We start from the raw sequence: 18,545 nt of genomic DNA, 5'->3' as shown, positions 1-18,545 counted from the left end.
TCATTCAGCGCAGTTACATAACATTAGCTATTTTGTTTGTATTTTCTATTAACTGCCACGCCTAATGCTAACTTAGCTAAGCCAGGACAGTTTAGCAAACTTGGCTGTAGCAAACTTTGTTACCCCAAATAGGATAACTGAATTTCTGAACTAAATGTTATTTACATTACATTTCCCACAGAATGTTTTGTTGTGGTAGGTTGTGTTCTTACCTTTGTTGCTAACCATAATTCAGTGCAGGTTAACTTGAAAACTTAAGCAAGGCTTGACCATACTTACATCGATTAACTTTGAACTTTGTTTTTTCTATATTAATGTTCACCTCCAATATGGCCATTGCTAACCGTTTTTTTTTTCAGGTAAAACTGTGGATAAGCAGCATATAACTGTTCTATTTTAACTTTTTAACATAATTGCTAAAAGACCCCACTTTTTCAAACTTTGTGTAGGCCTATTTGTCATGTGAAAGACCTAAAACATCCTGCAGCTTTGATTACTAATAGTTTACTACTTCAATAATGTCTACTATTACTAAGTTACTTGCTGTTGCTGCTCACTTTACAAAATGCTACTGCTACTATTAATTTACAGTCTATGCTATTAATACCATTTTAAATGCCAACCTACTACAACTAGTAGTACTACTGCTCTGCAAACACCACCAAAGAACAGTTGAATTCAAAAGTCAAACATTGTGTTTGCCAATGAATTTCATTAATTTAAAACTTATTATAGAATATTATAGTTATAGTAGCCTAGTTACAATAAATCTCATTACATATGAGATGATGTAATTTAATTGTCTGTGTTTTCTAAATATCTGGTAATATAGCACACCTTCTTTTCACTCTGGATATTTGGTGTCCTCAAAAGGAAACAGTCCCACTGCCACTGTTCTTCGGACCTCGCTGCCATTAATCTCCAGCTGTCCCTCCATTGCAGCTGCCCCAGTCTCTGAGACAGACCACAGTGAGTAAACTACTTGTTGGTACTATACACCTGTCAAGTATGCTGGCCTGTGTTGCTTGGGGGAATAAGTAACTCCATTAATGGCACAGTGACAGTTGTCCTCTTTCTCCACCCCTCTGTCCCTTACACGTAGACTGCATTGTCAAATGTATGACAAACTAATACCGTGGAAGAATATTACACTGAAAAGAGTAGATCACTTCTTACATTTAAATTTGTTTGTCTAAACACCTGGAGTAGAATTACAGACAGCAATGACTGTATAGCTATACTTCTTAGGTCCACAAGATGGAGCCAAACTATTATAATAAAATACCAAAAACTTGGAAAAACCCTGAACCAACCCTACTTTTTCTCCACCAGAGGACGTGAAGTCAGAGAATACCTTTACCTGTGTATTCTAGTATATTTCTATACAGCATACATCTTGTCACTTTGTCACATATAGTTTATGCAGGTTAAGACAATTTACCCATCCAGATATGCTCTCACACCCATGTTTGTGTTTGTGTAGGGGAACAACTCAACATGAGCAGCACAGAGGAGATCTTGTTTTGTGCAACTCACAGCTGTCCTGTAGTCCTTTGGCGAAGGATCATGTATTGCATAAAGTCATAAGTGGAGATACTGCAGATTGTGGCTCAACACTTTCCCTTTAGTTTAACAATGCAATGTTTATAAAACATATACAGCTGTTTGACTGAAATTAAACACAATTATATAAACAATAATAATATTATAATAATAATATATTAATTATAACACATATAGTGCCAATGTGTAGACAAACCATGCGTTGCTCAAAGCAATATTAAGTTTATTCCAGCTCTGTGCTGTAAGATCCCAGTGCTGTAGTACAGCAGCCCCTGCAGAGCCTAGATCACACTGCTGGATTGTAGTTTAACAGCTGATTCGATCCCCCTGTGTTGGGAGACCAGCGCTCTCTGGCTATTTATGGCAGATGCCACTATCAAGGCTGCTCTCTTCAGCCCATACATGGTTGCTGTGGGATGAGGTTACCACGCCGATTTTGGCCCACACTCCCCAAACCCCTTGGAAGCAGTGTTGTATCGCCTCACACCGTCAGTCTAAACTATCAGACCAGGGTCCCAAACGTGGTTTACAACAATGGGCATGTTAGGAACAGTTCTGACTTTTGGAATAGTTTGAAGAACCACTTGTAGAAGTATAAGTCTGTTCTAGCACCCTCTTGTGTATTTTTTCTCAGCTTCATCCCTGTCTCTCTCCTTCACCCCTCTCCTGCATACCCCACTCCCTCTTGCTCCCTCACCCCTCTTCTCTTTCTTCTTTGCTCGGCTGTTCCTGGACTGATTTATTTGGCCCGGTGCAGCAGAGCTAGTGGGAAAGCACCAGGCTATATTTGTCGGCTGCTGAGGTTGGACCTGCTTCATGGTGAATGACTTTGGATCTGGGTTTACCTGCTCACACCTGTACCTGCTGCCTCCTCAGCATCTGCTTTGCCCTGAAAAAGGAACTAGCGAGACCCTTTGTTTGGTAGTTTCATACTCCTGAATCCCTCTGTCAGGATAAATGGAATTCAGATGTGAAGCATTTCTCCTAGTCCCTTATTATTGGAGCTAAAGAATTGTAAGTATAGTTTTCTCTTTCCTAGTTTAACCTAATACATGCAACGGTATATAGTAATTCAGCAAGTAAGCAGATGGTTATTTTTTGATGAATCTGACAACGATTCATCATTCAGCTTTGTATTGAGTTGTAAATTGTAGATTCTTGGTTATATGCTAATCAGGTAAAGGGAAGTTTTGCCATTATGTTAGGCTGTTTCATTTACCTTTGAGCTACACTCCCCAATGCCTTAAATGTAAAACAAATTGTAACACCTTGTCATCTGGCTTTAGAAATGGTAATTAAACCCTCCTTTTGGGCTAATTCTGGCATATTTACATTGCTGAAAAGCTAAGATGTCCATTAATATGCACTGTCCCTTTTAAATAAATAAAAAAAATTTAGAAAATGATTTAAATGCGTGGAGGTTTCAACACACCTAATCTAGTAGACTGGAAAAAGAGATCAATTTGTGATGAAACCATCGCACATACAGTGGTTCAAACCCGTTGCATATTATGGTGACAGAGAATCACTTTGGTTGCATCTTGCCCAAAAGAATTATATTGCTGCAGAATCCAGAACCAATGGACAAAGCAGAATAACAGAGGCCAGCAGAACATTTTCTACTGTGTCAGTCACAGTACCTGGTGGATTTCAAAGTTTGGCAGCCAGTTGAAGTATTGTACTAAGTAAAGTGTTGTCACTATTGGGAAAGTCACTCATCATTATTTTTTGCCAAATTATCCAGAAGTGGAGGCAAACTTTGGTGTGATAACTCAGCAGGACTTAACTGATGTCTGGTTGAAAATCCCCCATGGAGGACTGAATGTAGTGTCCCAACCAAGCCTCCCTCTTGTTCCTTTGTGCTGTTTCAAGTAACCTCATGGGTATTAGCATTCCAAGCTCCAGATTATGGCTGTATGTTGGTATGTGTGTGCAGCTGATCTATGGGCTATGTGTTGGGCTGGTGTGTTGTTCCAGCACTGGCCAGGCGTCATTTCTGCATGGTTTTGTTTTTACAGTGGGTGCGTGTGACTCTGCACCTGCTGCGCCCATCAAAATGAACAGACAGGTTTACTGGCCGGCCCCATGCTTGACCTTCTGCCACTGGATTCTGTTCATCTACATATACAGATTTGCACATGACTCTAAGTGTTGTAGACACGTGTTATCTTCCAGCTGTGATGCATTTGTTTATTATTGAAGGCAAATGAAGCTGAAGTAATGTTTAAGGTATTTGCCTATTTGGAGATAAATATGAACAAATGCATATGCTTTACTACGCTATCCTTGTGGCACTTTTGAGCTTCTTTGAAGAGTTCTTAGCAGATTCTTGCGCTTTTTAACTTTTTCGGTGGTGATCTACAGCTCCACCGCTATGTTGTTGTTGGCTGCTGAGCTTCACAGCATGCAGCAGATTGTAGCAGCAGATTGTAGCAGCAGATTGTCATAGTTGTAAGTATAGCTTTCTTCTAAATGAAAGGGCAAAGATTCAATTCTCAGAAGAGAAGAAGAGTGTCCTATTAATATGTCCAACTTTAACTCTTTGGAGCGATGAGCATCTTCTTTTACATCCTTTCATCATTCTCCTCCTCCTATTTAGAGGGGGTTATGACCAAAGTGACTCAAGCTCACGGACCTTCCCTCGTATTTGTATTCAACAGGTGTGTGACCTGTTGAATATGGTCTCATGCACCTATTAACTTATAGCTTGTACTCTGGACCATCCTTGATTATCCACACTGTCTGCTGTCTTTCTGAATGTATTACTGCTGCTGGGGTCACATGTGGCATGGGTCACTGATGATGGCCACTACATCCATGCTCCTAAATGAGTCCTGTATTCCACGCTTGTTATTTATGTGCCACGTAAAACTTAATAATTAATAATTAATTCTGGTATGTGTTTGCATCATCTTATATGTACTTTTATTTAAGTGTGGGGACAGGCATGCTGGTAGTATGCGGTAATTGTTAATAGTGTAATTTCTGGATGTTGCTGTGAAATTTGAATAGAAATATAAATCCAGTCAGTTCAGGTTTTCTTTGAAAAACACAGATATTGTAATCTAAAACACTGGGAAGTAAAGTGGCTGCAGCAGGATTCAGCAGAGAAAAGACTGTAGAAGAATATAACAATATAACAAGAAATGAAACAAAGTCGAATAAATTAAATAAAACCTTTAAATCTATTGTTTGGTCATTTTATGGATGTTTACAAGACAGTATTGGAAGTTGTAATCTACAGGTACCACTTGACTGTCCTAGATTTGTAAATGTGCTGTGGAGACATTGCTAAAGCTATATATTGTTTTGATATGTTATGATTAAATTTTTTTTCTAGTTTATGGCTACTGGGAAAGACACAGGAATGGATTTACCATAGTTTCATAACGTTGACTAACTCTTACCTTTAAATTTGTTTTGGCTAGTTTAGAGTATTCCCAATAATAGTTGTACATATGAATGTCTCAGAGCGTACATACTGTAACGTGGTTTATGTCGCATATGATCTTCTCTCTCCCATCCTAAGTTTCTGTTTTCTATCTAACCAAAAGGAGAAAAGCTGCAGAAATGACCCTGCAATAACTCTGAGAAGACTTACCACACGTTGCATAAAAAAAATGACTGCTCATGATTTACCATACCAGTTACCTCATCATGTTACATGATGTGAAGATGTTCCTGGACAATGTACCTTTTAAGAAAAGACAGCCAAATCCTCAAGTTACCATTTCTGGCATGGAAGCCTCCTCTTCCTGCTCCTTCACTCTCTCTCACTCTGTCTCTGTCTCCCTCTCCTTTTCCTCCCTCTCTCCTGCTCTGTCTAAGAGTTGCAGAACTTCACAAGTGTCCCGTCTCTCCTTAGCAGCGGGCTCTGTGCTCATCGATATCCATATAAGAGCAGGGAAGGCAGATATCTGAGTGTCAGGCTGAGTTGATGCAAGGCAGCAGAGAGGAACGCGGATCTGGATCTAAAGAGTGAACTGCCAGAGTAAATGTTTTAAGGAAGGAGGAAGGATGGAGGTTCCTGCTCTGCTGCCTAAGGCTCTCACTCGTCCCGTGTATTTGTGTGCGTGTACCTCATGTACCGCTTGTGCATGTGTGTGCGTTTATAATAGTGCATGTGTGTCTTGGTGTACACTGCATTTGTACAAGCTAACCTAAACAGAGAAAGTTTCTCCTAATAAAGGCAGGATAGGCTGGAGCACAGTGGCTGCTGCTGCAAAATACTCTATTTTCCAGATAAAACAATAACCAGAATTGTCTGGGAAAGGTCCTCTAAGATGTTACACGCAGTCATGCATTTTATGTATTGTTAAAAAAAAGAAGCGATTAGTTAATATAAGTAGTTTTATACCAGTACGGCCGAACAGAAATCTACAAAATGTCCATTAACAAGGAGGACTACCTCTAGTGTGGGGGTGGGGTAGAGGTTAGAAATGCATGCTTGATTCCCCTAACCAGCAGTCTTGCAATACCTTCCAGTCATGTGTCCATTCCAAGTGTCACCCACCTAGTCACTCACTAACTCAATGATTTAAAGTTACTCTGGATGCAATACTTGTCAAATAAATAAATGTCAAAGCATCTTCAGCAGGGTCAGACAATACGTTCTCTAAAAGCAGTTACTACACTTCATTTCCTTAGTTCTGAAGATTGTAGATCACATTCACACTAAATGGCCTGTCTCATCTAGACATTTTCCTCAGCTGGCAGCCAACATACACTATTTGTTATAAATGACAATCTATTGAACATAATGATAATGTATGACTATTTGAAATGTTGATGTTTAAGTTTTCTCTGCTCAAATAACTTTAATAAAAAGTGTGTGCAGTAGCTGCAGGGAAATGCCCAGGGCCAATATAAATCTGTCTTACAGTGATTAATGTGGCTATCTGGTTAATACTCATACTCATGGCAGAAAATTCCTTAATCCACCAGTGGCTGGAGGATATCAAACCAAGTGACTCCCCCCAGATGGAAATAATTAGAAAAATATCTTTCTTTTAACTCTTTGGCTGGATAAATAGTAAGTAATTGTTATACGTTTGGCCTGTTAAAACAGAAGTCTGTGCTCAACTCCAGTCAGTCATAATGTACTGTATATTAAAGCCTTGAGCCCTGTAAAGCTCAGGTTGTATGAAGACAGACTGAAACAAGGGATCATGTGGTGTTGGTCCATCCTTAGCTGAAGCCCTGTATGACCAGTGTGCTGCTGAGCTTCACAGCTTAAAGTTTGATCAGCAAAGAGATGCTTTCATGTTGAGTCACACAGGGATCTGTTGAGGTGCTTTTCTCGTAGTGTTTACATGATGTCCTCGGTGTTGAGTTTTATTGACTGGTTTGTACATCTAGTGTTGCAAGAAGAAATTTTTGAGCCAGGTTTCACATTTTTGTTTGACTCAACGGGCCAAGACAAAATGAAAGCCAGAGCAAGTGGTCCCATTGGTGCAGGTTTTTCTCTGTAGCTGGTAACATGTCCCCACCAGAAAATGATTCTTCAGTTGACCTGACAGCAGAGGTGGTGAGTAGAAATTGTCAAACTGTAATGAACAGTTCTGCAGACCTTTTAGTTATATGATTTATGTACAGATAAAAACTGTAGTCGGTACTTCTACATTTAAAACCTAAGGTAAAAGTACTTTTTAAATAAGAAATAATGATCCTAAATCCTCACAGTAGTGTTTTTTAAATAAAGTTGTTTTCACTTTTTCCCATGAAGATGGAAAAAGCCTGAGTTTGGGCCAAGATCATCAGTATTCTTTACATTCAAACATTTACATGCAACATGAGCTTATTTATTGTATATGAAAATGCAAAAAATAATGCAGCAGAGCAATGTGCGGATTGTGAATGTGAGATACAAAACTATTAAAGGATTTTTTAAAACATCCAACCAAAATTAAAGCTAATAGACACAAATCTGTCAACAAATATACTAATGTATGACTGTATGTATTATTATTCATACATACAGTCTTGCATTCCTTTATTAGATAATAAAGGTGCTCTGCAAATCCAGAAGTTAACTAGTGTTGTAGATCAAGCTCCCATGTTGTGATCGACTCACCCACCCTAGTCCATCTCAGGTTGTTTACTTTTTTTTATGTGTTATGCCAGTGTGGTTTACTTCTAAGAATGAATACATGTGGCCTGTTATGAAATTTTAAAATGCATTCAACCGGTGAGACAGATACAAAGTGATGTATCCTGTTTGCTGCGCAGACTGGCATGGGAATTGCAATGGAAGGAGGGGCAGACCGAGTGATTCAATGTTAAATGGATATAGATAAGGAAATAGATTAAATAATATAAAACAAAAGAAACACATAGAATGTAAGAAAGAGAGGAGAAAAGGAGATGAGGAATGAGTAGGAGTTTATAGGAATGAGTAGGAGGGGCCAGAGGAGTGAGCAAGATGGATGGCAGGGATGCCAAATCTGGGGAATGAAAGGGAGAAGGAGTGGGAAAGAAAACAAGGCAGAGCAGCGAGCAGGCGTGGTGACGGTCCCCTGGTAAACACGGCCGTCCAGGCCGGCTGACAGGGTGACCTCTCCCAGGGTGACCTCTCCCAGAGGCAGCCACTCACAACACATGTTGCCTTATTAGGGGTGTCTACAGGGAGAGGAGGCAGGCTACAAAAGAAGGGGGTGGGGTGGTTGTGTATGAAAGGGTGAGAAAAAGCATCACACAGACGAGGCGAGCGAGTCTGCAAGTGGGCAAACCTAACACCACAAGGGTGTGATAAGTGTCAGCTCACCTATTCATTATAGTTCAGATTGCTTTTAGATTAGAATGGAGTTCTCTCACCTGTTCAGTGTGATATAATGTTACATTAATGACACATATCATGTTAAGTGGTGTGATACTGAAATTCATAAAGGATAGGAATGTTCGTAATGATGCCTGCTTTTCTAGTGCTGGAGGTTGTACTACAAATGCTAGTATTTCTACAAATAGATCTCTAGTTTCCAATAAAGGTAAACAAACGTAGGTGGCTAAGATTAAGTGAGAATGAACTGACAGATTGAAGTTTTTTGGAGGGTTTCAAGTGGATTCAATTAACCACAGTGAGCACTAACACAATCCTAATAATAAAAGGGTATTACATTAGATTCTTGAGGAAAACTTTTGTTAAGAATGATGCATTCTTTGTCTTCTAAGGAAACATGTTTTGTCTTCTGTGTGTGATGCACACTATGTTTTTTTGTGCCAGCCTTGGTAAACATATGTGTGCGAGGGAAAAAGACAATTTATGGTATTATACTCATGTGCTCATATGTAGCAGTGTCTTCCAGCCTCTACAGGACATCACATTAGAATATTTTATCAGAACCTGTCAGGCAGGTGTGGTTGTATTTTAGCTGTGATCCTGACTTAAAAGGAAGTAAACTTTTTGTTGATTTTGTTCTATTTATTTGGCTCCACCCTCCTGCTGGCACCCTTTTCCTTTGTTTGCGTGTCATTTCTCTAAATTGTGTCAATTTGTTTTTGTTATCTTAGTTTAGTTTATCTTTGTCTACTACATTGCCTGATTAAACCACTGTTGTGTGGATTCCTTTACCTGTAGTGCTTTCTGGGTTACAGTTACATATGTACATACAAACAAATATGATTGTAAGCCCAAAGAGTAAGGTAAATGGCAAACAAGTTATTATCATTTATAATTATATATAAAGTAAATTAGGCTACTTTACTACTTTAGTGATCCAGGTTCTATAGGTACCTGTCATTTGGACAGCTGAGCTTAGATTTTGAAGTCCTTATGATGTACTTTTACTATTGAGAAGTTCAGTCACACAATATATTTAAATATATTTGAGTCTAGAAGTGACTTAGGGACTCTTAGGGATGATTAGTCATGTGACTGTTCTAGACACTCACTGTAACCTCCATTGTCTCCTTGTGTGACTTCAATTCTTGCCTCTCACCACCTGATGTGATGACTTTGACAAGTGGGTTTTGCCGTCTGATGGAGATCGTGTCTGCACCCACTCTGTGGGACTGTGTCTGTACTTCTGAATTTAGGCCAACAGAGTTAAAGCCTGTGTGACTTATGCTAAGTGTGCATGTGCGTGCTGTAGAGTGTGAAAAGATAGAGGAAGACAGCGAGACAGTAAATGAGGAAGGACAGGAACTAGAATAAACTATAACCCTATTAATTAGGTTTAGTCAAAAGAATTTGAATTTGGCAGGAAATTATGAATACTGATCTACTGCATTGCATTTAACAGCTTAATAAAGCATTATTTTAGTGGCTGAACTGGCATCAAGACAAGGCTGTAAGTGTAAACCTTGCAACCATAATGAATCGTATTCCCAGTGGTATACTGAATTTTATGATCCGGTGGACTCCAACTGTATTTAAAAACAGAATAAGAAATATTTCACAGCCAAACCATCTGATGACTTGTTAATGATATTAATATTACTGCAATTTCTGGCTTTAGTTTTTGGAAGTTTCACAGCACCTGGCCATCCTAGCGGAAGCATGCATGATGTGTGCGTGTGTTAAGGATACCATTTGACTTCCAGTAGCCGCGGACCACCCCCATACCACCCCCTGCAGCCCTGCTGGCACCCTCCTCCAATCCTGTTCCAGAGTTTTTATCATCAAGGCTAATTTCTGCCTGTAATCTGATTAGGGCCCTGAGCTGCTTTAGCACCCTGCTGTGCTGTCTCTCTTTCTCAGCTCCCTTGCGTGCACACACACACTGACATGCACACCGACACCGACGCACACTTGTGTTGGCTGTAGCTTGCTGTGTAGTCGGGCGGCAGTCACTGTGGCTGTGTGCTTGTCCGTTTGTGTGTGTGTGTGTGTGTTGTCGTGTCACCACCTCCATCCCTGCCTGTCTGCTTGCCGGTAGCAGCCCTGTTCACCACCGTCCCCACCGCTGTGACCAGAGCGGAGTCCAGCAGCGTGGCTACTTCTGTTTTTCTCCTTAAACATGTTTCGAAACTCAAGGATCTCTAGTTACCATGTGAACCATGTGCAGCCCTGTGGCCAAGGTAAGGCCTTTGAAAGGGGAAGGCTTGGTCTGGCTATAGGATGACTTGCTTAACCCACCCTTTGCTATATAGACTGCTTGGGGGGACTTGGCTAATGCAATTTAGCTCCTTATTGAGATAAATGACGTAAAGTTTGTGAATGTAAGTGATGCAGAAAGCAGGGGGATTCAGCTTGGCAGGAGGCTGCAAATTTTCCTGGTCGACTCCTTATTTTGCTTCTGTTTGCTTGGTTGAATCAGATGAAACAAGGATTCACGACATGTGTAAGAGTTACTCATCCCTGTCTAGGGCATTTAAGGATTTTGGGATATCATGACTAGATATAGAAGATCTATTACTATGGGCATGAATGTTAGCATCAGGCTGCTTTGAATGAATGGAGCGTTTGGTTGAGGAGTGTAAGATCATTTTTGGTGCTGTGTATTCAACAGGTGTGTGCTGCTATGTGCTATGCTTTTCTCCTGTTTCCTCCTCTCTGATGGTTTTCCACGACCACTGCCTGTTGAGATGGAGAGCTGTTCACATTCAACCAGCAACCTTTCCAAACAGATTGTGTTCAAGCGAAGGCCCAGTTCTCTCAGGGAGTCTATTTTGCACCTCTGAATATTTATAGAAAATCCCTCTCCTCACCACGCTCACTTTGGGACCGTCAGCAGCCTAAGCTGCTCTCTGGCACTGCCAGCTTTGAGCCTTGTGCTGCTTTTTTGTTGACAACCTGCAGGCGTTTCCAAAGACAGCCTGACTGACTTCTGTGCAAGGGGCTTTCCAGACCGATAAACAGACAGATATTGTGTACATTTACCTCCACAGGATTCAGAAACCATGAATGTTCGTGGATTTAAGACAAAATAATGCATTTTTGAGTATGAAAATAGAGCACCAAAAGTTGTCACGGCTATCTGTTCTAGGATTTCTAGAAAAACCTCCAAACCAGATTTCTGGCCTCGTAAATGTCTAAGTATGACTTCTGTCATGACTTACATCAAAACTTGTCATTTTTGAGGCCTTGAATTTCTGCGGGTCACCTCACAAAACCCTCAGGAGCCGTTGAACTTCACGTCAAAGTGAGCATTCGGATTCTACATCCACTACTTTCTGTCCTGGCAAACATTGTGCTGCTGTATTGCCACTCAGTCTCTGGAGGCCAAAATAAGCCGGAGGTGTTCTTAAGGCGTCTGGAGCAGTAATATGATCTGTCTCCTATACTGGGATACAACTTTACAACAGGCTGCTGTTGCTGTGACGTGAGAGTGAGAGGGTCAACTATCAGGATGAGAACTTTCTGAGTAACCTTTTTTGAAGAGTGACTCATACTGAATGGCGCACTGTTGTTGTTTACACTCAGAAAAGAGAAGTGATTCTCTTGATCATCTTTTCAGTTGCATATAAACCTTTTAGCAGCATTGTATTTTTATTTTAAAACATTATATTCTTATTACAGTACATATGCCAACTAAATACTGTGGTTGAAGTGCATTAATTAAGCAAGGTTAAAATCAAGGGCAACTGGACTTGGTTGAAGATACTCAAAGACGTTTCATCTTGTATCCGAGGCTTCTTCAGCATTAATGATAGTTATTATGTGTAGGCCTATAACTATTTTCAAAAACATATATAAAAAATAATTACTTCGATTATTAGGATTATTAGGTAAAAGATTTTGTGAAGCATGTTCCAAGTATGGCTCATCATTAAAGGAAGAGTTGTGAATGGGCTGTTTGTTTTTAGTCTGTCAAATACCTGTTGTATTGAAGAAACCATCCAGTATCGTAAGAAAGTAATATTTTTTTCATGGGTAGCCTGAGTGGGAACCAACAAACCACTAGAAGGTGCCTGACCAGGTGTTCACATCAAAAACGACACTGCTTTAGAAACACACAAGAGGCTGCGTCAGTGAGGGCACGTTTCTTCAGATTCCAAAAAGACAATGAAAAATAAGATTCAGGAGGTCCAGTTTGGTTAATACATCCATGAATTTAAAGGCTTATCTGACGGCAAAACGCTGTACAGAAGTTTGTAATACTATTAGACAGGATTTTACAACTCTCAGCATCATTTTGTCCTGCATCCTGGCAGTTTGCGAGGTAAACAGTAGAATTATGCTGCTCAGAGAACTGAAGAAGCCGCTGGGATGAGAGGCGAAACGGCTTTGAGTATCTTCAACCTTGATTTTAACCTTCCTTGGTTAACTATGACCTTGGTGACTAAGAACCTTCACAGGCATCTATGCTGCTCATGTTACGAAGTAGTTAACCTGGAATGTGTGCTTGCACAAAATTGATTGGCAAACTCAGTGCCATGTATGGTGGTATCACATTGAGCCAGGTTTGTTTTTTTGCTGGAGCCCTCTGTGTTAGCACAGCTAAGGTCCTGACGCAGAGGGGTCCAGCAAAAAACAGCTCAGTGAAATTAATTAGGGGGTTGTGGGTTTTTTACACCAGACTCAGAACACAGCCATACTCTTCTCATCTACCATAGCCATCTGAATATTGTCTGAACATCTGTCCTGTGATCAGTTATGTCATTAATCTATGGCTAAAGAACATAAATTGATCCTTTTTACAATGTAGATCTAATGTACTTTCAAATGCCAGAAATGTACAGTTGTTCTGATACTCCCAATGTCAGCACAGACAGCAAAGTCTGACTGAGTCTTGTTTCCCTTTGAAGGAATTGGATCTAAAGCTCCCACCAAACTTTGCAGCTCAGTCTCATTGCCAACAGAAACCTTAAGGTGAGTTTTTTGTTTACATCGCACATAGACATTGGTCAAACTGGAAATTCGTTTTATTAACAAATTGATTGATTTAACCCTATGTGACAAGGAACACCAGTTTTAGATTTTCTGTAGATTAATGGCAAAAAGTGGAGCTACAGAAATTACATGTTCTTTTTTCTAAGAGAATTTACATTCATCTTGTATTTGCTTTGTCATCAAGATAAGGATATAGGTTTACTACAGTAGAGTGCTTTAGCTTATCATGCACAGTAAGCATTAAAAGCTGGAGATGCCTGGAACAGCTTACCCTAAGACACTTTTTTGTTCACATGGCATTAGAGCCATAATACCTCCATCAGGAGTACTTTGCACAAAGCCCCCTTTTAGTTTACAGGGTTTCCTCTGGTTGTTCAGCATTAGAGCTTTAGCATAGCAAGCAAATAAATTTTACTCCTACAGAAAATGTAAGACAAACTTGACTTCACGTAACAATGTACAATTTTCAAGGATCCGGATTTGAAGGTCAAAACCTTTTTTTTTTTTTTTTACTTCTCTCACTTTTATTAGAGGCATATTATGAGCTCATACATATGAATATAAACTCTCAATGACAAGCAGTTTTTACAGATCTGCTCCTTTGAAACAATATAATAATTTACCAGTAGAAAATGACACAAACTGACGACAACAAGGCTCACCAGTTCAGATTAGTCTTTTGTTCCAACAGCTTAATAGTACATGCACAGGTTTTTGGAATGGCTTGGGTGACCTGTTGATTGTGACATGTAAATACATTAAGAGAAGACCTTGATTGTCTGTTTCCACTTGGAGGAGAGTCAGGACTAGATGACCTAGTTCTTAAGCTGGATCCTCAGTGACATCAGCTGAGCTTTACCATTACCTGCCATCACCTCATCACTAGGTGTTTGAAGCATGGCTCTGAATGAGTTGTAGAGCACTGTGGATTTGCAATTCTGTACCTTCAGTATCACCACTTTGCATCTCTTTTATCAAGGAGTAAATTTAAATAAATCACCAGCTCATCCTCCTATAATCATTGATTTTTGACAGGGAAGCATTTCTAATAAACTGCTTCAATGAAATATTTCTTTTGCGTCCATTAAGAATTCAGAATGTAAAAAGTTTCATCTTGATAGCATTTTTTTGACTCTCATGTGTATCTTCTCATTCAGTTTTCAGAGTGACTTCTCTTTGGGTGACAAGACCGCCTTGGTCAAGAGTGTTTCAGATTCAGATGCCAAACTTCTGGCTGTTCTTCCCAAGGGTGTGCATTGGTTCAAAACACATGCAATAACTCAGAATAAAACAAATAGTTTCTTACTTTTGACATTGTTATTAATATTAATATTTTTCTGTTCTAATATTCAGTTTCAGAGTTGAAAAAATACTTTGAGGGAGTTGTCACAAAGGATTTGGGAATGAACAGGTATCTCCAGGGCTCACTACACCGTATTTTCACAGAAACACATCTAAATATTTTCTTAAAGACTAACTCAGCTGAACAGACCAGCTTTACCCTCTGGCTTTTGTCTCCGACAGGAAGGAGAGGATAGCCCGGCGCCTGGAGGGGATTGAAAGTGATGCTCCACCTGCACTGGTGCCTGGCGGTTTAGTAGCCAACAGAATGCTGGAGGAGGATCCTCCGCGGTACACCCGCGCCTCAGATCCCTGTGAGCCTTGTGTGATGGGTAAGCATGGCATGATGCACTGTAAAAATATATGATGCTGCCTCTATTGGACTTGCATTGACTCATATTTGAAAAAGAACCATTGTCATTCAATATTTGTAAACCATATAATTTATACTGTTGAAAATATTGGCCACGTTACCTGGCTCCTCCAATGAAGCTGCTCAGGGCTAACAGTTAATATCTGTGGTTATAGTGGGCAGCTGAACTGCAGGTTTTGTTATATGTGACTGTGTCAGTGAAAACCAAACACAAAAAGATCTGAGTTGTTGCATGTTGTCGCATTTTGCAAGAACGCACCAATTGATGTGAATATCTTCGATATGTTTTAGTAGAATAGTGTCACATTTGTGTCATATGGGATGGAAAGGAGCGAGCTTTTACGTCATTAAACAACTCAAGACGGCTATAAGATCGCAGAGTTGGTCGTATGGGTGTTAAAAAGTACTGTGCATAGCACAATAGCACTATATCCATTCAATGAATTACCTTGAATTTTGGACTGTAGCTGGCACGAAACCTTTTTTAATACTTCCATATTATTTAGCACCAAGTCGGATGTATCTGAGCTTTCAGAAAAACGTCCAATCGTGATGGTGACTTAGAGATTGCCATGAACGGTATTTACAAGTCAGAACTGGTAATTACAGTAACTCCCATGTGACATGAATGTTGTTCGTCGAGGAATGTTGTTGATAAGTAATGGAGTATTTCTGCTATTTACCACAGTGAGGCGTTACAGTCGAGAGGAACTGGAGGCACCCCAGAAGCAGCTGTCATCTCTAGACAGATCACCACAGGTCAAAGGTGGTGTTGGCAGCAGCCGTCCAGAGCCAGTGTTGGTGTATGTTGACCCGATAACATTGTCCACCTCCTCTACACCCACATCTGCCCCCATAGACCCCACCAGCCTCAGTTCCAAGGCTGAACGCATTGCCCGCTACAAAGCTGAGCGCCGCCGGCAGCTGTCAGAGCGTTATGGCATCCTCCTGGATCAGGAGGCGGACGTCGATTACACACCACGCTACCGTTCCCGGCGTGATCCAGATGCCTCTGACCGACAAACGTCTGCCAGGCGAGACAGAGACAGACTGGAAGGAGATGAACAAGGACGGGAACCCAAGGTGCCGTACCGCTCTGGAGTGGGCAGAGTTTACATGAGGACTCACCCGGATCCTGCTTCTGTTTCCACCTCCAGCCCCGCCCACTCAAACCAAGCCCCTCCCCCGACACAAGAAAGACAGAGAGGATTCTCGGAGCGAGAAAGAGTAATGAACATGGAGAACTTCCGGCGCGGTGGGGCCCAAGAGCGCTCAATTGCCTCTAGGGCCAGAACCCAAGAGCAGCATCCGCCCCAGCCAGAACAGCAGCATCACCCCCACCGCCAGGAAGATGCCCACCAGGAGCCAAGCTCCGCCTCCACAAGGGATTACAGCATCACAGCGGTGCCCAGCTCCCCTCGCACCGCTCGCCGGGCCTCCCTGCCCTCCAGTCGCTACGGCATCTCACCTGGGGATTTATTTATAGAGCAGCAGGCCCAGAGTATCCTCAACAGGCAGGGGTGAGTTTATAAAAACCCCATTATATTACATTACATTCATTCAGAAAATACAAGTAAGACTGACCACTTAACAAACTCAAAGACATGGGTCTGATGCAGTGATAACGCTTACTCGAAACCTAATAGGCCTACTGCTAGAATAATCCAAAAAATTAAACTTGCACACCAAGGTTGTGTTAGACTTTTTCATTGTCCGTCATTTTGACAGACAAGTTCTGTTATTTCCCCATTTTAATTTTTTTAATGATAATAATACATAAAGCGTATTTAATAGCATTCCATTATTAAAGTCATCTCAATCTAAATACCATTAAATTTACAGATTATGCATTTACAAGAGCATGGAGAGAAAAGATATAGTCCTTAGTCTTAATCTGTCAAAATGATGGATAGCCTTCAGATTTCCCCATCATTGTTTAAAAAATCCAGTCAATGACCAAAAATATTCAGTTTACGCGACCTCATTTACTTGATTTTGAATATCAGATTTGCAGTAATATGTCCTGTGAAACACACCTTAGATGTCCAACATAACACTAGAATTAGGAATATCCATTTTTCATGTGTTTTCCTGGACACATCTCTGTCACCACATTATAAATGATTCTCCTGTTTTCTACACCTATTAACCACATGAACCGGACAATATCAAGACAAATCCACTGGCTGCTAATAACTTCAGGAGCATGTTATACATCTTTTTTTATTGGAAATGTTTCATCATTACAAAGGTTGTTATTTATTGCTATACTTAAAACTGTGCCAAGAAGAAAGCTGGGTAAGGAGAAATCTCAAAGAGAAACAGATGATTATTCATGAATTGGTGCCGTTTGGGCTGTCCACTGACTGCTGAGCCAGCTAGCCTGCTGCTTTTACCACCATGCCGGTATTAGGATCTGTCTAGCCTGTGGATCCAGCACTGTCACGCTTGCCCTCCTCTAGTTTCACATAGAGAAGTGCTCTGGGGAGCTCATCAGTGAAAGGTTGTGGGGCAGCAGTGTAGATAGCAGGGTTGGGATTTGGAGGAAATATGATTTCCCTGCTTGCCCCCAGAGGTAACCCTGATTTAACAGCAGCTTGATTCATTAGCCTATGTCACTTTCTATTATAAACTTGAATATACTGCCACAAAAGGAATAAGTAATATTTGTTAAGTAAAGTCAATGGGAAAAAATGACAACATTCAAGAAGAGTGACATACTGTAATATGAAGTGAAACCTATAAATAATGTTGTTCATGTTTGTGAAGGTTAAGAAGTGACATCAGCAAAAACAATTGTGCAGCAATTCAAAGTAGTCACACTTTAACAGCAATTTCTGAACTGAACTTTCCTCACACTGTTCTGCAACATCTGAGAAGATTCTTGATTCTAGTTCATCTGATCAGTGCAGCTCACTTTGCTCTGATCTTTAAAAGAATGATAAGAAGTGTCCCTCAGGGATTGACCCTGTCACCACATCATCCTGTAGCCTTGCCGCCCTGTCAAAGAGCGACTGGTCTCTCAACACAGACTCAGAGAGTGACACGCAGTCAGCCTTCAGCTGGCCTTCAAGGTACTGTCTGTTCAGGATACCTTCAGTGTAAAGACCTTCCAAAGCCCTGTAGTCCACCGGGTACATGTGTTAAAGCTGGCAGTTAGATATGTCTTCACAACATTGTTATAGGTCTTTAAAAGTGGTCAGTATTCTGAAATCTGCAGACATCCTGTCGTAATACTGCTGGGAACGCCATATAAAAAGGAAATAATAATGAGATAATGAGCCAGCACTTTAAAAACACGTTCTCGGTGGACATGCACCTAACTCGTTCCAGTAGATACCATATAACAGCATAATATAGTATTTCATTTAGTAACTCTTCCCTTATTGTCGTTTTGGTCTCCCTAATTGGTCTCCCATTTAACAAGTTTGTGGATTTTAATGGGTTAAATTTTTTCCCTAACTTAGTCTTACAACTTAACATTTAGTCATCAAAAGC

General features: G+C 40.5%; 1 protein-coding gene across 13 annotated transcripts in view; it reads left to right on the top strand.

The window, feature by feature from the left end:
* The first annotated feature begins 2,048 nt into the window (after nucleotides 1-2,048).
* LOC119901736 (supervillin-like) overlaps nucleotides 2,049-18,545 on the top strand; it is a 51,616-nt gene continuing 35,119 nt past the window's right edge. For 8 of the 13 annotated variants that reach the window (XM_038717373.1, XM_038717368.1, XM_038717364.1 and 5 more), the window contains exons 1-6: nucleotides 10,285-10,578; nucleotides 13,249-13,312; nucleotides 14,491-14,582; nucleotides 14,687-14,744; nucleotides 14,858-15,006; nucleotides 15,736-16,567. In XM_038717373.1, the coding sequence (XP_038573301.1) occupies nucleotides 10,518-10,578; nucleotides 13,249-13,312; nucleotides 14,491-14,582; nucleotides 14,687-14,744; nucleotides 14,858-15,006; nucleotides 15,736-16,567 (1,256 nt within the window). In that variant the 5' untranslated portion in view covers nucleotides 10,285-10,517. Of the gene's footprint in view, nucleotides 2,578-10,283; nucleotides 10,579-13,248; nucleotides 13,313-14,490; nucleotides 14,583-14,686; nucleotides 14,745-14,857; nucleotides 15,007-15,735; nucleotides 16,568-18,545 lie in introns of those variants that run through there. The other 5 variants (XM_038717370.1, XM_038717365.1, XM_038717363.1 and 2 more) reach the window with 5 other exon arrangements.

The sequence above is a fragment of the Micropterus salmoides genome, unplaced genomic scaffold (genome assembly GCF_014851395.1).
Source record: "Micropterus salmoides isolate LMB-PRFRI ecotype aquatic unplaced genomic scaffold, ASM1485139v1 Ms_hic_scaffold_14, whole genome shotgun sequence".
Lineage (NCBI taxonomy): Eukaryota > Metazoa > Chordata > Actinopteri > Centrarchiformes > Centrarchidae > Micropterus > Micropterus salmoides.
Note: the sequence above shows the minus strand (reverse complement) of the source record. Positions and strands in the feature narration are given on the sequence as shown.